Raw genomic sequence first — 27,686 nt, 5'->3', positions numbered from 1 at the left:
CAATTTGTGTAACTGAACTTGTTTCATATCACTGGTCATATAAACCTATGTAAACAGGAAAAACGCGGAAGAGTTTGGTCGCATCTAACTACAGCCCCAAAAAATACCGTTGGCCATACTGAGCCTAGCTACATTGCTAACAGGAGTGACAGCGCGTCTGACTGACTGGGAGGTCGCGCAAAGCTCGGAGAGGTACGGAGCAGCTCGTCTCAATTCAGATAAGAGCATATTTCATTATGGAAGTACGGTGGACTGTTCCTTTAAACTTTCTAGCTTTGATGTTTTCTTTTACAATAGCACCTCCTGCGGAAAAAAAAAAAAACCTCAAACAAACATGGGAAAACCTCAATCCCACACAATCAATAAACCGTGCATGCTGCCTGGCTCATCACAAACCTCGAGCTCTTTTACATTAAAGAGGATCACCAATGATTCTTGGAGACATAAGATCCATAAGAGTATGCGTAAAGGGATAAAAGCGCATCAGTACAGCGCTGCATTGCAGTCCTGAATGGTGCTGATGCAGGTGACGGTGGTGGCTGGCTCAGTCGTCGTTCTGCCTCTTTTCACATTTCTCAGGACGGGTTGGGCTGCAGGCCTTTGGCCAGCATTGCTCGTACTTTAGCCATGAGGTCCTGTATTGGAGAAAGAAAAACGAGGAGTGAGTTGCACTGGATTGAATCTGGGAAGAACAGAGTTGGGGGGAAAAAAAAAAATCACATGATCAGTAAGGAGTAAAACAAAAAACAAAACAAATCCCATCATGATAACTGAAAACATTTCAACAACACTTGTGCACTGCACATTCGTGGAAATATCCAAAATGAGCCAATCATGTTAAGCGTTTCAGCTAATGTTTACATCAAACATCAGACTGGGGGAAATGTTTGTTGGTGCATTTCAGAAACCGCTGATCTCCTCAGATTTTCACACAAAAAAACCCCAAACTGCCTGTAGAATTGACACAGAATGGCGAGAAAAACAAAAAACATCCAGTGAGCAACAGTTCTGCAGGCGGAAATGTCTTTTTCATGAGGGAGGTCAGAGGAAAATGACCAAACTGCTTCAAGTTGACACGAAGGCTCTGGTGAACTCAATTAAAGGAGAACTGAAGGCAAATTTATCATCATCAAAATTCTCATCTCATCTCATCATCTCTAGCCGCTTTATCCTTCTACAGGGTCGCAGGCAAGCTGGAGCCTATCCCAGCTGACTACGGGCGAAAGGCGGGGTACACCCTGGACAAGTCACCAGGTCATCACAGGGCTGACACATAGACACAGACAACCATTCACACTCACATTCACACCTACGGTCAATTTAGAGTCACCAGTTAACCTAACCTGCATGTCTTTGGACTGTGGGGGAAACCGGAGCACCCGGAGGAAACCCACGCGGACACGGGGAGAACATGCAAACTCCACACAGAAAGGCCCTCGCCGGCCCCGGGGCTCGAACCCAGGACCTTCTTGCTGTGAGGCGACAGCACTAACCACTACACCACTGTGCCGCCCCATCAAAATTCTATTTCTCTCATTTTATTAAATATCGGAACGCATTTTTGATCGCTATTTTGTCGCTGCTATAGCAAGTTATGAGTGTTTGAAATACGCTACGTAATATATCAGTCCATATGTCAAAGCGACGGCCGTAAACGAGATTCGTTGAGACCTGTACGAGACATTGTAGGACGGAAGTAAAACGTACAGCGGAAATCAAAGTGACCGACATCTGCCAACGTTGTCAAAAGACGTGCACGCCCTCTTTCGAATGCTGACATAATCAAGCCGGGAGTTTTGTTTGTTTTGATAGCAATCAAGAAAGTTTGAAAAAAGTAGGCAGTAATCGTCATTTAAACTCGTTTTTGTGCGATATTTCATTTGTAAAACAGTTTTCAAAATGGCGGCACTGACACCTGGCTGACACTTCACGTTTCGAAGTCTCGCACAAGTCTTGTGAAGATCGCGCGGATAAGCGACGCCTGCCGTGGACCAAACGAACTAAATTCAACACGGCTAAAAACCGAATAGGCTGATAAGTATAATATTTAATTGCAATTAGTTGCCAATACGAGTCACGATATAAGGTTACTAAAACCGAAAACATCATTGAATAACACGTTAATTAAGAAATAAAGCAAGTTTAAAAATGACTTCCGTTTTCCTTTAAACACTCTTTACAACTGTGGTAAGCAGAAAAGCATCTCAGAACACATAACAGACCAGAAGACTGCACTGGGTTCTGTTCCTGGCAGCCAAGAATAGAAGCAGGAATCTGGACAGTTGACGGCTGAAGATGATTTTCAACTGTGCTAAATTTAATAAGATGTGACTCCTTGCAAACAAAGAATTCTTTGTTTGTAATCACGTGACTTTTCGCCTCCTGGTTCACTTCCGGTTTCCAAGTGACGGGCAACAATCAAAGATGGTGTCCAAGCCAAATACGCATCCGTCGTCATCTTGTGGTAAACATTCTACATCTGACTGTTAACGGACTCGAACCAAAAGAAAAATAATCAAGAGACATCAAGAAAAATATATTTGTGTGATGGATTGGACTCCTACTGTACAGCTTAACGACGGATTTTTTAAAAAGTGATTTCAACAACTTTCCGAACGTAAAGTTTCCGGACATTTCCAATTATCTGGTCGTCTAAACATCGTTACACACAAAGAATCGAATGCTTTTCATTTGAAGCCTGTAACTTTTTCATTTGTGGTTGGGTTCATGATGCTGTTATAAGACTTCTAAAGAATAATAATCGTCTTATTTTTTTACGAGGGTGAGTAATGTAAACCGAAATGTAGGATGTGATTCAAGTCGGAGCTGCTGGAGGCATTTTTGCAACGATAACTTGCATTTTATTTCATGACATTTCAAACGTAGCTTAGATTTATGAATTGAAATCATTGGACAACCTGAACAAATACGTAAACGATCGAGTTTCAGTCGAGGCCGACCTACAAACTAACTTCTTCGTTTCTTTAACGGTTTGTTTAATGACGTCCAAAACGTAAGAAAACGGTCCGTGTGCTTTTTCATTCATTCATTATTCTATTTTGGAAGTCACATGAGAAATGAAAAAGGACTTGTTTATGAATTTTTACACTTGTGCATGACTTGTGAAATGGAATCCAGAGCCATGTTTTGATGCATTTTTAGTTACTGAAAATGAATCATTGAATAGCAGAAAAAGGGAAAAAGCAATTTTGAAAAATGCCGTTCTGAATTGCGTTTTAGTTTATTTAGAACTTAGGTTTTGGGTGAACTGGAAGCCTAAGCTTGTGGGCGGGTTGGGAGCGTTACGGTTTGTTTATTCTCATCCGCATGACATGGCGTCTTTGGAGGCATATTCCGACTTAATTTGCGAAATGTTGCGAAGGCATGCTACACATGCAGATATTTCACAGCACCGTAGATTCACCCGTTTAGGGCCTTTGAAGAGCATGTACTGCATAGCATCCATGAACTCGCTGGAGGTCGATCTATCGTCGTCGTCGTGTGTTGTAAGTGAGACATGAGTGAGCGCGAGCCAGGCGGTGTAATTTACGGTACTTCTGGGTGAAATATAGGATCAGTCAAATGAAATTCAAGAAAGGAATAAATGAATATGTGACCCCTCATCGAATCCAGGGACGCATGTCGGCCGAAACGAATCCGAGATAATCGCAAAAGAAGCATTTTTTTTTTTCGAAATTTGTGATTTTCGTTTTTTTCCATAATGTGCAAGTTGAGATCTTGAAGAATGCAATCAGTATTTCAGATAATAGATTGTTTTGTTGGAAAAGCATACATTTTTTGTGGCAAATTGTCTCGTTTTTGTCAGGACTGTAGCCTGCTGGGTGTGTGGGTAAATTACCATATGGGCCATTCACATGATGATTTGTCTTTTTTTTTTTTTTTTTGCGAATCAGCTGTATGATACGAGCTGAGCGCATGGCTACTTAACCTGCATACAGGCGTGTGATTTCACTATGGAATGAGTTACTAAACAGAGCGCAGAGGAGCTGAAACACCGCGAAGCAAACAGACACACGGTATTTACATCGGAGATCACCATTTCTGGCAAAAAAAACCGCAACCTCGTTTTCCAGATTGAATGGAATACTTGAATGATCGGATGATACACGGACCGTTCTAGGATTACATTCCATCGGAGGCATTGGTGTGTGCAAGGCACCGTTTCTCTTTCTGATGGGGTAAGTTTATTAATCTAAGGCTGTGTGGTTATTTTTGCATGTAACGGAGAGTGTTGTGGTTTGGTTAAGCCTAGGTCACAACCGGACGTACGATTTTTTGGCCGTGCGATTTTTGGCGTTTCCCAAATCTCGCTGTGTTTTTTTTTTTTTTGTTCACGGAGAAAGACGCGCGTTGGCCGTAAGTTTGTCTTGCAACCTGAAAAAAACGTAAGCGCCCGTAGAGTTTGTTTGACATGACAAAGAACCTCTGCGGCTGGTCTGCAGCTCGAAAATCAGCACGTCACACGCGCGCTCTCGTGCGTTTCATGCGCGCTCTCCGTGCGTTTCTTGCGTTTTTTGCATGTAGACCAGCCGTAGGAGCGCGTACTGTACGGCTGGTTGTGACCGAGGCTTTACATGAAACTAGTGTTGTGTTAGTTGTGTCATCATCGTGCTATCTTTCTTTCTTACGGTGTGAGTAATTTTTCAACCACAAAACGTTAAAGTATACTTTAGGACTTATTTTTGTACTTCATAATTGTTTTGGGCATACTTTGCATGGAAGGAAAATTGACGTGGTGATCTTTGTTTACATGAAAGTAGCATCGTGCTAGCTCGTAGGGGGTGGGGCTTTCCTTAATGTCATGCAAATGAGCAGCATTATGTGCCCGCCCTGCACCCAGAGTAGCTGAGATGGAAAACTTTGAGGGCGATTTTCTCCCTTTCCTGTTTTAAGAAGTATACACTTTCAAAAGGCCACACATTCTTCAAATATTGTCAGATCTCCACATGGAAGGCATCATTGGAAAGCTTAGAAACTGTACTTTCTGAATCGGTCAATAACTCAAAATGCCCCCGGGCAGACATGTGTCCCTGGATTCTGTTTTCTGACACATATTACAAAATAAGAAAACGATCAGAAATGTTGTCCACTTTTCTAATACTACTATTTGATGATGGCAATACATTTCGAAAACAAAATAGAGCCATTTCTGCTTGTATTGTTTTAAATAAAACACCAAGCTGCACCCTTTTTTAAATTTCATCTTTCATTCCAAAGCAGAATAATGAATGAACGAAAAAGTACACGGACCGAAAACTCATGTAACGTTAGAAGTTTTGATTTTAGAGCCAGAAAGTTTATTGACGTACGCACCTTTAACAAAACGATCGCTGCAAACACGAGCATGTGGACTCTCGATTCCTTTCGAACGCGGTGAAAGGTTTGCGAGCCATTTTTCACGGCGCCTTTTTGAGATTTTTTTTCCCTTCTTCCACCGTTGTGCATAACTTCTTTTGGTATCCTGTACCACTACCGTTTTTTTTTTTTTTTTTCAATTCGATCAGTTTGAACATCGAAATACAGAGCAACAATCTGGCATATTTGGAGGCCAAACACAAGAAACGACCGCAAAGCGACGGTAAACGAATACGATGCCTGAGTGTCAGCTGGAAATCTGAATATACTGTATAATGAGGCGGATCACGACTGGAAGTGATGTGACGCCTGTTGCAAACAAAGAACGTGGACAGTTTATTTCACAGTGTGAAGAGGAGATAAATAAAATGGAGATATTAATCACAAGTCAAGACCGAGCATTTTTTAATTCTGGTTGCTTCAAAAAGCGAGAAAGGACGTCATTCGGAGTCCATTAGTCTCTCGTCTCATTTCCTGAGGTAAATGTCAGTCACTAGATTTGGCAAACACGAGCCGTCTCATTACTCTGGACTTCACTGTGCTAAAATGATTGCTGATTCAGTCATATGATTCATAACTTTTCTTCTGTTGGATACATTTTCCATTTTTTCTAAGCGTTCAAATTAGTTCCCCGTCATCTCTACAGCGTGCGTGCGCGCATCACAGATCATTTGACAGCTGGTATTTAAAGCATTTATAAACTGAATCTATTAGGCTCGGTCTGTTTTGCTATAGCATGTAACGAACTTGCAAAGCATAACCTTTACTGACTGAGGAAAGAAAGGAACCGTCTTAGCCAGCAATTAAAAACATCTTTATGCAGACTGTTATTTTAGCGCTTGAATTTTTTTTTTTTGATCTGATGCAATCTCAGTGGGCAGACAGCATAACCAAGATTAGAAAACAACTAAAAACATTTCGGTGTAATTTCGCTGTTTTCTTAAAGCCGAGGTTTTTGAGGTGTTTTGTGAAAAACTGATTTTTTTTGGCTGAGAGCCAGAATTCAGCTGTAGGGGCATCTGATGGGTTTTCTGAGGACGCTATATATTAGTGTACAGATCGTATACTTTAACGCATCACAAACAATGTAAAGGTGGCACGGTGGTGGATTGGTTAGCACTGTCGCCTCACAGCAAGAAGGTTCTGGGTTCGAGCCCAGTAGCCAACGGGAGCCTTTCTGTGTCTGTGTGGGTTTCCTCCGGGTGCTCCGGTTTCCCCCCAGTCCAAAGACGTGCAGGTTGGGCTAATCAGTGGCTCGAAATTGACCGTAGGTGTGACTAAAGGCCTCTGCATGCTCTTGCGACAAGGCTTTCGCAGATAGCTTTTCGCAGACAGTTGTAATTTATCGTTGAGCGGGGAGTAAATAGGCGTGCGCGATGTTATTCACCGCTACAACACAAGGGGGCGCGAAATTGCTAGGAGTAGTTGGTGGGTGTGGTTAGTGGAGTGTTTATCCTCTGGTTACTTATAATGACTAGAACTGGAGTCGTATAGATGTACGTACTTCCTCACTTCCTCGATCAACCGCTCTTCGTGCTGCTCCATCTTCGCTCGTGTTTTTAAAAATGGCGGTCGTGAAAACAAACCAAACCGGGAAAGTAGGGAAGCGGAAGTGCGTGTACAGCGGATGTAGAGTGGACCAATCAGAGCCCTCTTGTCTGCGACGCTGTCTGCGAGGCTTCTGCGGTGGTCACAATTTTTGGGAGGTGCGCGCAGAGCGTCTGCGAAGGTGGGGGGCTATGCAGACGCTATCTGCGACACCGTCTGCAAGGACTGCGTTGTCAGCATAAATTGGCCTTGAGTGTGAATCGTCTCTATGTGTCAGCCCTAAGATGATCTGGTGACTTGTCCAGGGTGTACCCCACCTCTCGCCCATAGTCAGCTGGGATAGGCTCCAGCTTGCCCGCGACCCTGTACAGGATAAGCGGCTACAGATAATGGATGGATGGATGGATGGACAAACAATGTGAAATTTTCAACTGTCCATCATGGAGCTGTGTTAAAATACCAAATCTGGTGTCAGTCCAGCAGATTTTCAGACCAGATACTCAGATTATGGATTTTGAGTTCTACCTGCTGCATTAAACTCCCAAGCCTCTGTTTGCAGGAAATACAAACCAAAGTGAAATTGGACCAACATGAAATCATGTGTGCACAACCCAAAAGGGCCCATTTTCCAGGGACTACAGATGATACAGAACCCATCGTTGTGAACCCATCAGGATACAATCTCGACTGTCGATTACTGGCGAACTTCCCAGATTTGTTGAGCAGCAGACCACAAAATGTTGCTCCGAAGGTCAAGAAAACACGTGGTGAACTATTAGCGCCGCCGAGCCAATGCTGTGCGAAAACTGCACTCGCATGTTCGACGCATTTTCCCTATAAATCAAAACGCCATTCGCTGACTTGTATGGCAAAAGCAAGATCTATGCTCGTCTCAGTCGTGGATGATGTTAAAAGTGGTAAATGGATCCCGTAGGGGGCGCCATTGAGGTGATTATTCGCTGACGGTTACTGGATTAGCCAGCGAAAACGGTGCAAAACACGTGTCGCATGCTTTTCAATGCCATTTCTACGCATTCTGTAAACAGAGCATCTGGTACAAAAATCCCGTGGTGCGACACGCGTGTACGAGGGTAAGTCAAAAAGTTCAAAGACAAATGAAAAAAAAAATCTTTATTTATGAAAATAACAAAGCTAGTTCTCTACATATCCTCAATTTAAGTCTAAACACTTCTCCAAGCGATGTTTCCATTGGAGAATTCCTTCTTTGTATTCCTTTTGAAATTATAACATCTGTCTTAGAACTTTTTGACTTACCCTTGTATACGTATATACACACACACATTGTCTGCATCAGTCCTGTGAACCTTTTAGGCTACGGTCACACGACAGCTTTGCAATGGGTTATCGATGAAAATGAGGTATTTCTGTGGCGATACATGGTGACGTGTACTTCGTACAGGCGTGCCAAAAGTTGTGGTCACACAGCAGGTGAACACTTGGCCCTTTTCTTTTGAGAAAACCTGGCGTTTTTCCTAAGATGCTTGCTTGAGGGCTTTGTACGTATCGGCATCTGGCAGGAGAATGATCGCCGATGTCTTGCTCAATAGATTTCTACAATGAGTGACATCAGCGCCAATCAATCAGCGATGATCACAAATCCGTCGTCTAACCGTCGCTAAACATTTGACGAATATTACGAACCTCGGCAAAGGATCCCCAAATGTAAATGCCCTTTTAAAGTCTCGGCGAAGGTTAGGTTATGCCTCGCCGCTGGATCTCTGAAGTCTTTGTGAGCATCGGGGATATGGATTTGAGACAAATATATCTCAAGAGGCTTGGCAAAGGTTCCCTGAGCTTCGCGAAGTATTCCCAAACCCATCTATGAGTATTCGCCACCAAATTTCAATGCATGCACTGAAATTTTCCGTGACCTTCTGACTACTCCCGAGGCAGAGGTGCACCAAAAAAAAAAAAAAAAAACTCTTAAAGCTTGGAGAACATTCGCCATGCGTTGCCAAGTGTTCCCAAACCCATCACGAGCTGTAATGGGACCATATTTTTGTGTCAAAGTGAAGTGGAATATTCTACAATTAATTGTCACGCAATAATATGCCAAAAGCATATGAGCACTCATCTTTTTTTCCATAATACAACCCCGATTCCAAAAAAGTTGGGACAAAGTACAAAGTGAAAATAAAAACGAAATGCAATAATTTACAAATCTCAAAAACTGATATTGTATTCACAGTAGAACATAGACAACATATCAAATGTCGAAAGCGAGACATTTTGAAATTTCATGCCAAATATTGGCTCATCTGAAATTTCATGACCGCAACACATCTCAAAAAAGTTGGGACAGGGGCAATAAGAGGCTGGAAGAGTTCAAGGTACAAAAAAGGAACAGCTGGAGGACCAAATTGCAACTCATTAGGTTAATTGGCAATAGGTCATTAACATGACTGGGTATAAAAAGAGCATCTTGGAGTGGCAGCGGCTCTCAGAAGTAAAGATGGGAAGCGGATCACCAATCCCCCTAATTCTGCGCCGACAAATAGTGGAGCAATATCAGAAAGGAGTTCGACAGTGTAAAATTGCAAAGAGTTTGAACATATCATCATCTACAGTGCATAATATCATCAAAAGATTCAGAGAATCTGGAAGAATCTCTGTGCGTAAGGGTCAAGGCCGGAAAACCATACTGGGTGCCCGTGATCTTCGGGCCCTTAGACGGCACTGCATCACATACAGGCATGCTTCTGTATTGGAAATCACAAAATGGGCTCAGGAATATTTCCAGAGAACATTATCTGTGAACACAATTCACCGTGCCATCCGCCGTTGCCAGCTAAAACTCTATAGTTCAAAGAAGAAGCCGTATCTAAACATGATCCAGAAGCGCAGACGTCTTCTCTGGGCCAAGGCTCATTTAAAATGGACTGTGGCAAAGTGGAAAACTGTTCTGTGGTCAGACGAATCAAAATTTGAAGTTCTTTATGGAAATCAGGGACGCCGTGTCATTCGGACTAAAGAGGAGAAGGACGACCCAAGTTGTTATCAGCGCTCAGTTCAGAAGCCTGCATCTCTGATGGTATGGGGTTGCATTACTGCGTGTGGCATGGGCAGCTTACACATCTGGAAAGACACCATCAATGCTGAAAGGTATATCCAGGTTCTAGAGCAACATATGCTCCCATCCAGATGACGTCTCTTTCAGGGAAGACCTTGCATTTTCCAACATTACAATGCCAAACCACATACTGCATCAATTACAGCATCATGGCTGCGCAGAAGAAGGGTCCGGGTACTGAACTGGCCAGCCTGCAGTCCAGGTCTTTCACCCATAGAAAACATTTGGCGCATCATAAAACGGAAGATACGACAAAAAAGACCTAAGACAGTTGAGCAACTAGAATCCTACATTATACAAGAATGGGTTAACATTCCTATCCCTAAACCTGAGCAACTTGTCTCCTCAGTCCCCAGACGTTTACAGACTGTTGTAAAGAGAAAAGGGGATGTCTCACAGTGGTAAACATGGCCTTGTCCCAACTTTTTTGAGATGTGTTGTTGTCATGAAATTTAAAATCCCCTAATTTTTCTCTTTAAATGATACATTTTCTCAGTTTAAACATTTGATATGTCATCTATGTTCTATTCTGAATAAAATATGGAATTTTGAAACTTCCACATCATTGCATTCCGTTTTTATTTCCAATTTGTACTTTGCCCCAACTTTTTTGGAATCGGGGTTGTAAAAATGACAGCAGTGTAGGACTCTGCAATGACTGAGTCTCGCTCCCTTCTCCCAGCTCCCTTCAGGAATCATTTTCCTGTGCTCTCGTCTACACTCGTTTTCTAGATTTTGCTTTCCATTACAGTAAATGAGAACGTTTTGTGAGAAATGTACTGATGATCTCCGTAACATCTGAGAAACCGCAGTGTGACGTAATTTCACGTAATCGCAAAACAAATTATATGGCATTCTTATAACAAAAAGTATTTCGGCCCCTAGGCCACAGACAGAAGGTGGATATGGATACGAGCTTTTTTCAAAAAAGATGTGCAGAAAAGAGAAATTTTCGAACTAGGAATCTGCCAGCCAGGAGTGTGTATGGTGTGTGTGCGTGTGTACGTACACGGTAATCCCTGTCTTTATATGCGCCCCAGGACATGCCTGTATAATCGACAGGGTCAGTGAGTTTCTTTCAGAATATCAAAGCCTGCCTGTCACTCGTGCAGTTTAAATCCAGCGTACGACACACTTCTGCTTCTTTCACCGTTTCCCTATTCATTTATGTATTACATTCATTTATGCAGAGAAGCATTTCATCTCCGGAGATCACACATCGGCACATCAGCATAGCATCCTTACATGATACGGTACTGGGAGACGCATCGTACTCGGATGTCGGCTGCCGCTTCAGTGCTGATACGCAATGATTGGAGAGATGCACAAACTCCTTCCACTTGCAATCTGATAAAGCTAATGTTTCACCAGTGACAGCTTAATGCGCTTTGCCTATTTATGAGCGATCCTCCTTCAGCACCTTTTCATTGAACCGCACAGTCGTGCTGTTCCAGTTTGAAAGCAATCCAACCTGGAGAGTACACATCGCATCATGGAGATATTCAATCTCTCGGAGCAGGAGGCATTTTCGTAGGAGGCGAGCCAAGACGAGCTATCGCCCCGGCCCAAGCTTCGCTTCACCTCGCCTCGCCTCGCCTCATCTGGCCTGGCTGAGATATCGATCCAGAAACCCCAACGAAACCCCACCAGAAATGATCATAAAACAAACCAACCAGTGACTGAACGCAAATATGCTCGTCAGTATGCTCACTGAGCGCCGGTGAGGAGGCGGATGAACAGAGCGCTGTGGGGGATGGCAGTCCAAGTACTGAATAAAACTCAACCCAAGCAGTACAGCATAAAATACCGGCTCGCAAGCAAAGGAAAAGAATTTAATAAAATTCAAAACACCATTGGGCGGCACGGTGGTGTAGTGGTTAGCGCTGTCGCCTCACAGCAAGAAGGTCCGGGTTCGAGCCCAGCAGACGACGAGAGTCCTTCTGTGTGGAGTTTGCATGTTCTCCACGTGTCCGCGTGGGTTTCCTCCGGGTGCTCCGGTTTCCCCCACATGCAGGTTAGGTTAACTGGTGACTCTAAATTGACCGTAGGTGTGAATGTGAGTGTGAATGGTTGTCTGTGTCTATGTGTCAGCCCTGTGATGACCTGGCGACTTGTCCAGGGTGTACCCCGCCTTTCGCCCGTAGTCAGCTGGGATAGGCTCCAGCTTGCCTGCGACCCTGAAGGACAGGATAAGCGGCTACAGATAATGGATGGATGGATGGATGGATGGATGGATAAAAACACCATGCACACAGCAGGTTGTAAGAGCTCTTCGGACCTTCTCTCTTATTTGTCTCAAGTCAAATCAGCTTCATTTATACAGCGCATTTAAAAGACAGCCCGTGTCAGCCAGAGTGCTGTACAGTAACGGTTTTTAAATCCAAACGGCAATAAAATGAAATAAAAGACTTAAACACTAGCATTAAAAAGACATAACCGATGAAAAGGCCAGACCAAAAAACCCATAACCCCATACTACCGATGTTAAAACGACTCGTATGCCAAGAAAAAAATAGTTTCAGTTTGGTGGCTGCCTGGGAAACCCTTCACATGGTCAAATGGGAATTTCTACTCCATATAGTTTTGAAAACTACAAGCTTTTCCTACACGGTTTCTCTTTTGCATGTATCTTGGATGGATTTTAAAATCTGGTCACCCAGTACCAGTCAAAAGTTTGGACTCTAATTCTAATTCAGTGTTTTTTCTTTATTTTTATGAATTAAAAGTCTTCAACTTCATGTCTTAAAGTAATGATAGATGTCGTTTCTCTTTACTTAGCTGAGCGGTTCTTGACATAATATGGATTACTACAATTGTGGTGTGGAATAGGGCTATTTATTGTATTTTTATTATTAACTATTTGATCTCAAAGGCATTAAGAAGGCAAGAAATGAATCCACTAATTATCTTTTGACCAGGCACAACTGTTAATTGAAAGGCATTCCAGGTGACTCCCTCATGAAGCTGGTTAAGATAATGCCAATAGTGTGGAAAGAGTCATCAAGGTTAACGCTGGCTACTTTGAAGAATCTAAAATGTGAAACATTTTGTTTACCACATAAATCCGTATATGTTCCATAAGTGATTTTGTAGTTTTGATGTCTTCAGTGTTGTTCTACAATGTAGAAAATAGTCAAAGTACAGAAAACCCTATGAATGAGTAGAGTAGGGGTGTACAAACTTTTGGCTGATATTGTAGCTTCAAAGATTAAAATCGTAAATTTATGATTAAAAAAATGCAGATATTCTTCAAGATTAAAAAGTGACAAATTTCCGAGAATAAACTCAGAAAAAAATTTTTTTTTTTGGGTGCGCCAAAGAACCAGATCACTTGACTTTGCAAAGATTGGGTCATCACACAACAGACGCCACGACGTTTGCCCAAATCTCCGTTACTCTGAAACGGATGAACCAAGAGTTACAGGAAAGAGCTGAGAGTCTTTCCTCCTCGATCACGCAAAATAAAAGAGGTGCTCAGAGATTTTCAACGACATTTCCCTGAATGCACTGCAGCCAGGAAGCATGTGATTGCTGATTTTTTTTTCCTCATAAATTTGTAAAGCCTAGGTCACAACCGGCCGTACGTGCTCCTACGGCCGGTCTACGTGCAAAAAACGCAAGAAACGCACGGAGGGCGCGCATGTGACGTGCTGATTTTTGAGCCGTAGACCGGCCGCAGACGTTTTTTGTCATGTTGTCATGCTACGGGCGCTTACGTTTTTTTCAGGTTGCAAGACAAACTTATGGCCAATGTGCGTCTTTCTCCACGAACAAAAAAAACGCAGCGATTTGGGAAACGCCAAAAATCGCACGGCCAAAAAAATCGTACGTCCGGTTGTGACCTAGGCTTAACCGTAGAATCTCGGAATCTGAGATTTTTTTTTCTTGAAAATTTTTGACTTAATAAGAATTTCCAAGTGCCCCCCCAATACAGTTACGACTTTCATCTCAGACGTTCAGTTTTTTCTCAGAAAATTACCACCTCCTTCAGCTCTGCATGTATTTTCTTCTCCTCAAGGCCAATTTATGCTGATAACGCAGTCCTCGCAGACGGTGTCGCAGATAGCATCTATGTAGCCCCCCCACCTTCGCAGACGCTCTGCGCGCACCTCCCAAAAATTGTGACCACCGCAGAAGCATCGCAGACAAGAGGGCTCTGATTGGTCCACTCTACATCCGCTGTACACGCACTTCCGCTTCCCTACTTTCCCGGTTTGTTTTGTTTTCACTACTGCCATTTTTAAAAACACGAGCGAAGATGGAGCAGCACGAAGAGCGGTTGATCGAGGAAGTGAGGAAGTACGTACATCTATACGACTCCAGTTCTAGTCATTATAAGTAACCGGAGGATAAACACTCCACTAACCACACCCACCAACTACTCCTAGCGATTTCGCGCCCCCTTGTGTTGTAGCGGTGAATAACATCGCGCACGCCTATTACTCCCCGCTCAACGATAAATTACAACTGTCTGCGAAAAGCTGTCTGCGAAAGTGTATGTAGTGAAAGTTCATTATGTCTACCTATTGAAACTATTCTTTAAATTCGTTTCTTAAGACAAGGATTTTTTAAGATGTTACCTTCGATCAGGTCGCTCCTCCAGGACGGCGCTCCAGGTGTGTGACAGTGCTGTCACACACCTGGAGCGCCGTCCTGGAGGAGCGACCTGACAACAGGAGGCGTGAACTACCTGTCAAATTGGGCGGGACGTTCACGCCTCCTTAGAGTAACATCAGCTGATAAGGCACGTCACCACTCGACATCTGGTGACTGTTTTGAAGAAGGCGGAAGTTTATCGCCGAAACTGTCAAGGTAACATCTTAAAAAATCCTTGTTTTAAGAAACGAATTTAAAGAATACTGTCTGCGAAAGCCTTGTCGCAAGAGCATGCAGAGGCCTTGACACTATCACGGTCTCATCACCTGAGGTAAAAACCACTCGGGGCATTTAAACATGAGCCTCGTGATGATCTCTTCACTTGACTCTTCTGGTGAAATCATCATTGATTACTTCAGCCACTTCTGTTTTGTGAGTTAAAATTTTTATGACTATCTCTTTATTCAGTCATTTAATTACCTCAGTACAGAACTTTATCCTCAGTCCAGAGACTTTATCATCTATCCAGAGATTAGACGTGCTCTTCTTTGTGTTGCTGCAGACATTTTGACAGCTATTATCCGATTACAGGCTGAACTGATTCGGTTTATTTAGCTCAGGTATGTAGCTATGGAGGAAAAAACCCCCAAAAAACCCCCAAAATTTAATCAAAACCACAAGTTTATAGAGATCTTTCAGGAGACTGATCCACTGACCGCTGTATGTGTTAACATGATATTTACAGACAGAAAGCCAAAGCAAGGTGGGTGAAAAAAACCAAAATATTTTTTCAGTTGGTTCCACAATTCAGCCACAGCGACATATAAAGGGTTTTCCCTGACCACCAAACATTTAGATAAACTCTCCTGGATTATCATAAGAGCAAATTTACTGGCACTTTCATGTCTATTTGGTTTTCCGACAAACTTTAATTACATCCTGTTACTCCTGAGGATTGTCAGGTGGCATGATAATTATCGAACCTCCATCCAAGAGCTAATCCGATCTGTTACACATGCACTTTAAGAGAACAGGTGTATGCTGGCCACTGCTTATTCTGCTTATTTAATTGGCAAACAATTATAAAAGGTCATGATATGATGTATTATTACATAGACAGGACACTTTTCCTAAGGAATAAAAAACATTTATTTTTTTCCTGGTCCGGTTTCCATCAAATCCTGCGCTCTGATTGGCTAGCGAGCGGGTCCGTATCCTATAGGATACGGACCCCAGTTACGGACCTCTGGCGACTCGCTCGTTCACAACAACAACAAACATAGTAGAATTTTTTGTCAACATTTATCTTTTTTTTTTTTAATAAGATTTATTTATAAGAGTATCAAAAATCTTATACATTTTTTCCAGCATTTCTCAGGAGAATAGCATTAATTTTACAGCATGGATAGCGATAACGACAGTGTTCACAGCGAAAGCGAGTTTTACTACCCTGAGGAAGAAGAAATAAAAGAAAACATTTCAGGAGAAAGCTAAAAACCTGTAACTTGCTAACGCCGAGCAAAAACATGGCTGAATCCTGAATGACTCAATTTTGTATAAATAGGGGACTACATAGGCGGCAAAATGTAGTTTTTTTTTCCTGCCATGGAAGTGCACTTGTATACCGAGGAGGAAGCAATTTGCATTACAGCCGTGAATGAGGATTCAAAATGGCGGCTCGGCTCGGTTTTCCCTTTCGGGCGCTCTCGTTTTCTGTTAGAATTTGGTAAAGAAAAAAATAAATATATTATTTACCAGCTGAAGGTCGGTCCGTATGGTGAAATACCGTGACCTCGGCCTTGAATACTGACCTCGGCCCAGAGGGCCTCGCTCAGTACTTTCAAGACCTCGGTCACGGTATTTCACCATACGGACCTCCCAGCTGGTAAATAACATTATGTATTCTATTCCCTTCTTGCGTGTTTCACTCACGGCAAGCTGCCAGGTCGCCCCGTTGTGTGGAGTCGTTGATGTTAATTTTAAAAGTAAATTACACAGGGAAATTAATACTTACAATGGTGCTTGAAAGTTTGTGAACCCTTTAGAATTTTCTATATTTCTGCATAAATATGACCTAAAACATCAGATTTTCACACAAGTCCTAAAAGTAGATAAAGAGAACAAAAATATTATACTTGGTCATTTATTTATTGAGGAAAATGATCCAATATTACATATCTGTGAGTGGCAAAAGTATGTGAACCTCTAGGATTAGCAGTTAATTTGAAGGTGAAATTCGAATCAGGTGTTTTCAATCAATGGGATGACAATCACGTGTGAGTGGGCACTCTGTTTTATTTAAAGAACAGGGATATATTAAAGTCTGACCTTCACAACACGTTTGTGGAAGTGTATCATGGCACGAACAAAGGAGATTTCTGAGGACCTCAGATAAAGTGTTGTTGATGCTCGTCAGGCTGGAAAAGGTTACAAAACCATCTCTAAAGAGTTTGGACTCCACCAATCCACAGTCAGACAGATTGTGTACAAATGGAGGACATTCAAGACCATTGTTACCCTCCCCAGGAGTGGTCGACCAACAAAGATCACTCCAAGAGCAAGGCGTGTAATAGTCAGTGAGGTCACAAAGGACCCCAGGGTAACTTCTAAGCAACTGAAGGCCTCTCTCACATTGGCTAATGTTAAATGTTCATGATTCCACCATCAGGAGAACACTGAACAACAAATGGTGTGCATGTCAGGGTTGCAAGGAGAAAGCCACCGCTCTCCAAAAAGAACATTGCTACTCGTCTGCAGTTTGCTAAAGATCACGTGGACAAGCCAGAAGGCTATTGGAAAAATGTTTTGTGGACGGATGAGACCAACATAGAACTTTTTGGTTTAAATGAGAAGCATTATGTTTGGAAAAAGGAAAACACTGCATTCCAGCATAAGAACTTTATCCCATCTGTGAAACATGGTGGTGGGAGTATCATGGTTTGGGCCTGTTTTGCTGCATCTGGGCCAGGATGGCTTGCCATCATTGATGGAACAATGAATTCTGAATTATACCAGCGAATTCTAAAGGAAAATGTCAGGACATCTGTCCATGAACTGAATCTCAAGAGAAGGTGGGTCATGCAGCAAGACAAAGACCCTAAGCACACAAGTCATTCTACCAAAGAATGGTTAAAGAAGAATAAAGTTAATGTTTTGGAATGGCCAAGTCAAAGTCCTGACCTTAATCCAATCGAAATGTTGTGGAAGGACCTGAAGCGAGCAGTTCATGTGAGGAAACCCACCAACATCCCAGAGTTGAAGCTGTTCTGTACGGAGGAACGGGCTAAAATTCCTCCAAGCCGGTGTGCAGGACTGATCAACAGTTACCGGAAACGTTTAGTTGCAGTTATTGCTGCACAAGGGGGTCACACCAGATACTGAAAGCAAAGGTTCACATACTTTTGCCACTCACAGATATGTAATAGTGGATCATTTCTCTCAATAAATAAATAAATGACCAAGTTCTCTTGATCTACTTTTAGGACTTTTGTGAAAATCTGATCTTGTTTTAGGTCATATTTATGCAGAAATATAGAAAATTCTAAAGGGTTCACAAACTTTCACGCACCATAATATTGGCTGACTTTTTTCCCCCATGGTCTATGAGATGTATTCCATTCAGCTCGCATAATTTTGAACTCATCTTTGATCATGCTAGCTGAATGAAATATATCTGATATACCATGAAAAAAAAGCCAGCCAATATTATTGAATATCATCACATCATGCATCACGAGTGGTGAGATGTGGTGTGAAAAAACAAACCTGCAATCCATCAGCCAGCTTGAAGCCCATGCACCTAGATTCCTGGCTGACCTGAGATAAAGTCCTTCCCATGATACAGTGAGTCATGAAAACTAACCAGATTGCGGTAATATCTTCACCATTGTTACACTGCGTCAAATAAACACAGCTGTGTGGCTCGCACAACTCAAAAATGGTCAGAGGAAAAAAAAATCTGCTTCGCACACGGATGCTGCAGCTGTCTGAAAGAAAGAGTTCTCACGCACAGTTCATTTCACGTCCTCAAGCGTGAATGATCATGGTTCCCATCTATTATATTTACTGTATTAAAGGAAATTCATTTGTGCTGCTGTTTACCAGAGCCTCAACTCTTCTACAGGGGTGGGATTTTAGTCTCTTTCCACCAAGCACATTTCCCGTATCGCATTATGTTCTCGTTAGTTTAAATCACAGACACGAATGGTGTTAGGATATGCAGTCATCGAAACATCGCCCACTTTCCTGCTAACAGCGTCAATTCGCACGAGTCCCCCGATCGTGTTTTTGAAGCCATTATATTAACCCACTTCCCAAAAGAGCGTCGATCCTTGAGGAACCGAGACCGTGGCTTGTGTTCACAGCACGCAACCCCTTTCTAATTACTTCTTAAAATTGCATGGTGTGTGTGTGTGTGTCAGGAGGAAAAAAAAAAAAAAGCAGAGAAGGAGTAAGTCAATTTGTCCATGTAAATGCTCTGGAGACAAATGAGCTCTCGAATCAATGCCATGACATTTTTGTGAAACGTGCATTTTCTCAACCACTCAAGAGTTTTCCAGTGTTTACACGTCTGTCAGTAACACAATCACAAAAAGCATACAATAAAAAAAACCCTTGCAAACATGTTGGAAAGCTGGATAAAATGACAAAACGTTCTCCCACGTCTCTCTCATCTTGCGACTTTTAAACAGCGCATCTTTGACTCCGCGCATTTTTGGCGTCCTTGTGCGTTGCTGCAGGTTTGTCTGCAGACGGAGATCCGTATCGGTGAAATTTATTTGGTGCCGTGATCCAACAGATATGCAGCCACACTGGCTGTACAGAGAGGCACGGCTCACAGCACTTCTATAGTTTTAGCGCTGGCTTGTACTGTATAGCTTGAAAGTGGGCTGACATCATCTTTAAAGGCACAATGCATGACTGAAGCCTTGCCAAGACTGTCTCCTCTTGACCGATGCATGTATAAAGAGCGTGCACGTGACGTCACGAGGTCACGTGATATTTGTTTATCTGCCATCTTGGATGGCATGGCCGCGCATAGAACTTAGGCCCTGTCCACACGGCAACGGATTCAGGTGAATCTGATAAAATTGTTTATCGTTTCGGCCTGGCGTCCACACGGCACCGGCGTTTTGGGTGCCCCAAAACGAGTTCTTTTGAGAACGGGTTCCAGACTGGAAAGATCTGGCAATGGCGCCGTTGCGAAGTCGTCTGGATGAGTAGAACGGATTTGTTTATGATGACGTCACAACCACATGACTGTGAGTGCTTCACGGCGGGTAGAAGTGTAACGAACTCGATGCGAGTTGTCAACAAATCCTATAACTTGGTTCATGAAATGCGCTTACAAAATATTTTCACTGTGAATATTTATTGTGTAATGGTGCAAAGTGAGTGAGAGAGAGAGAGAGAGAGAGAGTCAATCCCGCCAGCAAAAATAGGGAAAAAAAGGAGCGATCTCACCTCTTCAGATGTTGGTTTAAGTCCTACAATACATTCCTCAAAAAGGGCGTAGAAGAGCAAATTAATCCATCAACGTGTAGCATTCAATTTATTCCGGACCATTAAAGACGCCGCCTTCCGCGTAGAATCATGCGTCATCCTCGCCGCCATATTGGATGGGTCAAAGCGGAGAATAAAGATTAGCTGCGTTTAACTGTACCAACAGGTTTGCCGTCCAAACGAGATCACATGGGATTACCTTTCACAGGTGAGACTGGAAAAATACTTTTCATTGTATTTGGTCATTATAACGTAATTTTACGAACAGATTTTCCTGACTTTGTGGCTAATATGAAGTCTCGCGCATAATAGTTTATGCGCATGCGTCCTTACTTCTTCTATTGTTGTGGTGTCTCCGATGGGACCGTCTTACAGCGCACCTAGAGGTGTGGCATGTGTATTGCATCGTTTTCAGCAAGCGTTGCGTTGCCATATGGACCTGATATTTTACTGATCCGTTGCCCATGTGGACGCGATATTTTTTTTTTTTAAATCTCGTTGCCGTTGTCGTGTGGATGTAGCCTTAGACGAACCCGTTCTAATTATCAAGTGTGTGGGAGTAGATCTTTTGAGAATGGTTATATCTTGTTCAGCATTTGGTTGTACCAATAGACAGGGCCAAAAGGAGGGCCTGTCATTTTATAGATTACCCGCAGATGAGGAGAGACGCGCAAAATGGGTGTCCGCTGTGCGAAGAGAAAACTGGTACCCCAGTTCTACCAGCCGAATTTGTAGTGAACACTTCATATCAGGTAGGTGTAATCTTCTAATTCAATACTCCTAGTACATCTGTTAAGTTGATTTTCGGATTGAATGATAACTGCATAGTCGGTGATTTGTGATTTTTTTTTTTTCATACAAAAGCATACATATTTACAACCCTGTCATTATCTGGAACTGAGTTTAGATTTCGAACATTCTTACGATAAAACGTCCTGCATAGTCTCTTTATGATAAACGTCTTGCGACACGGACCCCGGTTACGGACCTCTGGCGACTCGCTCGTTCACAACAACAACAGTAGAATTTTTGTCAACATTTATCTTTTTTTATAAGATTTATTTATAAGATTATCAAAAATCTTCTAAATTTTTTCCAGCATTTCTCAGGAGAATAGCATTAATTTTACAGCATGGATAGCGATAACGACAGTGTTCACGGCGAAAACGAGTTTTACTACACTGAGGAAGAAGAAATAAAACATTTCAGGAGGAAGCTAAAAACCTCTAACTGCTGCTAACGTCGAACAAAAACATGGCTGAATCCTGAATGACTCCTATTTGTATAAATAGGGGACTACATAGGCGGCAAAATGTAGTTTTTTTCCTGCCATGGAAGTGCACTTGTATACCGAGGAGGAAGCCATTTGCATTACAGCCGTGAATGAGGATTCAAAATGGCGGCTCAGCTCGGTTTTCCCTTTCGGGCGCTCTCGTTTTCTGTCAGAATTTGGTCAAGAAAAAAATAAATATATTATTTACCAGCTTAAGGTCGGTCCGTATGGTGAAATTCCGTGACCTCGGCCTTAAATACTGATCTCGGCCCAGAGGGCCACAGTCAGTACTTTCAAGACCTCAGTCATGGTATTTCGCGATACGGACCTCCCAGCTGGTAAATAACATATCTGACTTGATGCGTGCCACCATTTTGTTTTTCTCTACTCACGGTATATGAGCAGATATCCTAGTAGTAGAGTAGCCAATCAGAGCATGCAATTGCTTATATATCCAGTCAACGTGGAGAGAATAAAAACCTCTTCCACTCACTTCCTATCTCTACCCCATACACCATTAATCCACTAGTTTTCACGCGATCCATCCTTCATTCCTTCGCGCTAATGACAAATTCATAACATGCTGGGTCATCCTGGACACTTGATAATTATCTCCTTCTAATCAATCAAACAGTCAGTCACCTGCTGTGCCCCAATCTCCATCCATCTGAAATTAGCCTGAATAAACTCAAAGTCAAAATGGCGTTTTTAAATCAATTTCATCAAACCAAGGAGTGTGGGGGGAAATTAAAAAAATATATATATTTTTTGTGTTGCAGTCCAAGTAATAGTGAGGCAGGCAGAAGGAAATTCATATAGTAACTCCTACACACGTGTGTGTGCGCACACACACACATACATCCCACCAGTCTGCCTAATCCAAGCTTCCTGCCTGGACCATTTTGTGCGTGTATCAATAGGAGGCTCTACATTCCGTCAGCGTCTGTTAGTTTTAATAGGAAGCATCTCTTGACTGGTAGGTGCAGCGCGGGTTCAGTGGTGTCAGCATCTCTCCGAAATGCATCCAACAGAAAGCACAAAGAGCTCCAAGGCTCTGCAACTCTGTCAACAACAGGATATTGCTTCAGCCAGAATAAAAAAGGAGTGCTTAGCAGAGTGAATTTGCCTTCTGTATACGATCAGACAGACGCGAGCACAAGAACTGGCAGCTAAGCAACAAGCACCACATCGTAACATGGGTTTGGGGAGTGTTTTCATCCTCGAGTTTTCCTCACATTTATGAACACAGGCCCAGTGGAAGACAAACGCAGAGCCGAATATGCTTACGGTATTTTGTTTGCAACAGACAAGGCCAGAGATCAGCCGAAAGCTGTTGAGGGTGACGGGTGCACTGAATCAGCCTGCTGGAATGACACGTTTTCTTCTTGCTTACACACACACAAACATGATGGGATCAAGAGGAAATCGCAGCGGTATGAAAAAATTAAAACACAAGGGGTGTTGCCGTTACAGGCAAATAATGACAGAGTGACGTGGTGTGATCCGGATATGCTGTTACCACCCTCGAGTTGATTCTTTTCCAATAATGGCACATCCTGCAGTGTTTTATTTTCATTGTATGTTTTTGAGCCACAAGTAGCCTTACAGGCTTTTCATGAACAGAAACCAAGGCCCCGGTCCCACAACACCAATAACTATATCTCTCATTATCCCTCTGGAGTCTGGAGCAGTCACACCACAGCTATAATCCCGACTGGTCCTGCCACTCGGGTACATAAACGCTTGCAACTTCTGGAAGTTTTTTTTCCAGGTAGTAGCACATTATTCCGGGTCATATTGTACAGCTTGGACTTCAAAACAACCCATGCGCGCACATCGGTGGTTGATATAATACGGATACGTCACGGATTACGGAAATATAATAAAAAGAATACAAAATACAGGGGAGTGATTATGGATTTTAATACGGAAGCATCACGGCTCGTTATCACGGACGTTTCAGTATATTACAGATTGGGTCCCGATTTCATACGGATGATGCGTCACGGAAAAAAAAAAATTAACAAGTCTAAAACAAATGTTTGGACTGCCGAAGTTCATCATTAAAATATCTTGCCTGCTTTTATATGTTTATCAATTCACTATTGATATTTCACAGAAAAATCACATATCCGTGAAAAAAAGATCCGTGCTTTGTATTAAATATATTAATTTTTTTCACGGTGCGGTTTCCATCAAATCCTGCGTTCTGACTGGCTGGCGAGCGGGTCCGTATCCTACGGTACGGACCCCAGTTACAGACTTCTGGCGACTCGCTCGTTCACAACAACAACAAACATAGTAGCTTTTTTTTTTGTCAACATTTATCTTTTTTATATAAGATTTATTTATAAGATTATCAAAAATCTTATAAATTTTTGCCAGCATTTCTCAGGAAAATAGCATTAATTTTACATCATGGATAGCGATAACGACAGTCTTCACAGCGAAAGCGAGTTTTACTGCCCTGAGGAAGAAGAAATAAAAGAAAACATTTCAGGGGAAAGCTAAAAACCTGTAACTTGCTAACGCCGAGCAAAAACATGGCTGAATCCTCAATGACTCCTATTTGTATAAATAGGGGACTACATAGGCGGCAAAATGTAGTTTTTTTTCCTGCCATGGAAGTGCACTTGTATACCGAGGAGGAAGCCATTTGCATTACAGCCGTGAATGAGGATTCAAAATGGCGGCTCGGCTCAGGTTTCCCTTTCGGGCGCTCTCGTTTTCTGTTAGAATTTGGTAAAGAAAAAAATAAATATATTATTTACAAGCTTAAGGTCGGTCCGTATCGTGAAATACCGTGACCTCAGACCTTGTTCGCGGTATTTCATGAAATGGACCTCCCAGCTGGTAAATAACACATATATATATATATATATATATATATATATATATATATATATATATTCAATCATGCAAACCCCAAGAGCGTGTTTCCAAAACTCTATGGACATATCAACTTTCCCACACATGGAAACAATACTCTGGACAATGTTTACACCATGCACAAAGACGCCTACAAAGCCCTCCCCCTCCCCCACCTTGGGGCCTCAGATCACTCCACTGTTATGCTAATGCCAGCATACAGGCCGCTGGTTAAAGTCACCAAACCAGCTAAAAAGCAGATACGTGTGTGGCCAGAGGGGTCATCAGAGGCACTCCAGGACTGTTTTTCGACCACTGACTGGAGCATGTTCAGACAGGCGGCCACCTACAACAACTCCACAGATCTACAAGAGTACATGGAGATCGTCACTGCCTACATATGGAAGTGCATGGATGACGTTACGGTCACCAGAACCATCTCCATTCGGGCCAATCAGAAACCGTGGCTGACAGGGGAAGTCCACAGGCTCCTGAGGGCTCGGAACACCGCCTTCAGAGCTGGGCCTGAGGACAGCTAGAGCCAACCTGTCTTGAGGCATCAGGGTGGCCAAGAGACAGTATTCAAAGTACATTGCTGACTATTTCAATGACAGCAGAGACACCAGGAACCTGTGGCAGGGGATTCAGACCATCACAGATTACAAGCCCTTGTCGCTGACCTGTGACTACTCCATGTCTCTGCTGAATCAGTTGAATGACTTCTTCGCTCGCTTTGAGGCAGACAATAGCACCTCAGCACAGACCCCACCACCTCCTGGCGACCAGGTGTTGACGCTGTCCCCAGACAGTGTGAGGAGAGCTCTCAGGACGACAAATGTATGGAAAGCCCCGGGTCCTGATAACATTCCTGGTCGTGTCCTGAGAGACTGTGCCGAGGAGCTCACAGATGTCTTTACAGACATCTTCAACATCTCGTTGAGCCAGGCTGTTGTCCCCACGTGCCTCAAAGCCACCACCATCATGCCGGTCCCGAAGAAGCCGTCTCCCTCCTGCTTCAATGACTACCGCCCTGTCGCACTCACTCCCATCCTCATGAAGTGCTTCGAGCGGCTAGTCATGAGGCATATCAAGTCTGCCCCTCCCCCCGCCCTGGACCCTTTCCAGTTTGCATATCAGTCCAACCGTTTGACCGATGACTCCATCTCCACTGCCCTCCACTCAGCCCTCACCCACCTGGAGACAAAAGACTCGTATGTCAGAATGCTGTTCATAGACTTCAGCTCAGCATTCAACACAATCATTCCACAGCAGCTCATTCATAAACTGGACCAGCTGGGACTCAACACCTCCCTGTGCAACTGGCTGCTGGACTTCCTGACGGGGAGACCACAGGCTGTACGGGTCAGCAGCAACTCCTCCAGCATCATCACGTTGAACACGGGGGCCCCCCAAGGATGTGTGCTGAGCCCCCTCCTCTTCACTCTGCTGACCCACGACTGCACACCAACATCCAGCTCAAATATCTTCATTAAGTTTGCGGATGACACGACTGTAGTGGGTCTCATCAACAATGATGATGAGACAATCTACAGGAGTGAGGTGAGCCACTTGGCCATGTGGTGCAAGGACAACAATCTCCGCCTGAACGTGGAGAAGACAAAGGAGATTGTTGTGGACTTCAGGAGAGCGCACACCCAGCATGCTCCACTATCTATCAACGGTGCTGCAGTGGAGAAGGTGAGCAGCACCAAGTTTCTGGGTGTGCACATCTCTGAAGACCTGTCCTGGAACAACAACAACGCATCACTGGCCAAAAAAGCCCAACAGAGTCTGTACTTCCTCCGCAAACTGAGGAGAGCAAGAGTCCTGGCCCCCATCATGCACACTTTCTACAGAGGCACCATCGAGAACATTCTGACCAGCTGCATCACCGTGTGGTACGGCGCCTGCACTGTGTCCTGTTGCAAGACTCTGCAGCGCATCATGAGAGCAGCTGAGAGGATCACTGGTGTCTCTCTCCCTTCTCTAATGGATATTTATAACTCCCGCCTCACCCGCAAAGCCATCAGGATTGCAGGTGACCCCACCCACCCATCTCACAGCCTCTTCAGCCTGCTGCCATCGGGGAGGAGACTGCGGAGTCTCCGGGCTAACACCAGCAGGCTCAAGAACAGTTTCTTTCACCAGGCGGTCAGGAGGCTCAACGCCCTCCCTGTTCTGCCCCTCCTCCCCCCTCTGCCACAGATTCTGCTCGCACACCCCCCTGCCCCCCCTTCAGCATCTGACATGTCACCCTCACAGTTCCCCCCCAACACACACACACACTCAACGTTCATTAACACACTGAACTCAGGGACTGCACATTTCACTTTACCTTGCTCATTCGCACTATTCCGCACTACCTCACCTTAATAGCTATTATGGCCCTTTTCCACTACCCTTTTTCAGCTCACTTCAGCCCGACACGGCTCGCGTTTCGACTACCTCAGAGCAGCACGACTCAGCTCGCTTCAGCCCTACTCAGCACCCAAAACTCGCACGGTTTTGGAGTGGGGCTGAAGCAAGCCAAACCGAGCCGAGTGGGGCTAGGGGTGTGAGCAGACACTCCCCTGTGCACTGATTGGTGAGGAGGAGTGTCCTCACATGCCCACACACGCCCCGCGAGCACGCTGGGATCTGTAAACACCGTAAACCCGGAAGAAGAATAATTACGAATTACGAGAATTTCTGAAGCCTTATGCGCCTCGCCTCATCTATACGCTCTTGCCAGTATCTGTTGGCGTTGTCGGTGACAACAAGCCACAGCACCAAGACCAGCAACACTAACGACTCCATGTCCTCCATGTTTACTGTTTACTATCCGGGTCGTGAGACTACCGCTTAAAAGGTCACTGATGTCACTGTTTGCGCCGCCTAACGACATCATGTGATGTCCACCCACTTTCGCTAACTCCACCCAATGTGTCCACCCACTTCCAGCCAGCACGGTTCAGCGCGGTTGTAGTCGAAATGCAACTCCAACAGCCCCACTCATTCTGCTTATCTCATGTTTACCTGCTATACCTCAAGTGCCCTTGAATGTTTATTTGCTTCAATATGTATGTATGTGTGTAAATATATATTAGTGTTTAGTCTATGTCCAGTTCTTATCTAGAGTGTTTATACTGTTTGTTTTGTTTATTTCAATTATTCTATTTTTATTTATTGCATTGCCTGTTTGCACCGTGGGTCAGAGAGGACTGTAATTTCATCTGTGCTGTATGTCAAGCAATTTGACAATAAAGTTGACTTTATATATATATAAAATTTCCTGTGAATCCGTATTCCGTGACTTCATGATGCAATAAGGATGTACAAAGTTGCCTGGGGAAAATTAGCGCGTCCTCAAACAGTTACCTGATTGGTCAGGTGTTTTATCAGATCAGGGCCTTTATAGTTATCGGTATTGTGGGACCGGGCCTTTATAATCAT

General features: G+C 43.5%; 1 protein-coding gene across 2 annotated transcripts in view; it reads right to left on the bottom strand.

Annotated features, from left to right (window-relative positions):
• Positions 1-242: 242 nt before the first annotated feature.
• sfswap (splicing factor SWAP) overlaps positions 243-27,686 on the bottom strand; it is a 401,543-nt gene continuing 374,099 nt past the window's right edge. For both annotated transcript variants that reach the window (XM_060935514.1, XM_060935515.1), the window contains exon 18: positions 243-635. In XM_060935514.1, the coding sequence (XP_060791497.1) occupies positions 576-635 (60 nt within the window). In that variant the 3' untranslated portion in view covers positions 243-575. The remainder of the gene's footprint in view (positions 636-27,686) is intronic.

This window comes from Neoarius graeffei, chromosome 12 (genome assembly GCF_027579695.1).
Source record: "Neoarius graeffei isolate fNeoGra1 chromosome 12, fNeoGra1.pri, whole genome shotgun sequence".
Lineage (NCBI taxonomy): Eukaryota > Metazoa > Chordata > Actinopteri > Siluriformes > Ariidae > Neoarius > Neoarius graeffei.
This window is presented reverse-complemented; position numbering and strand designations above follow the sequence as displayed.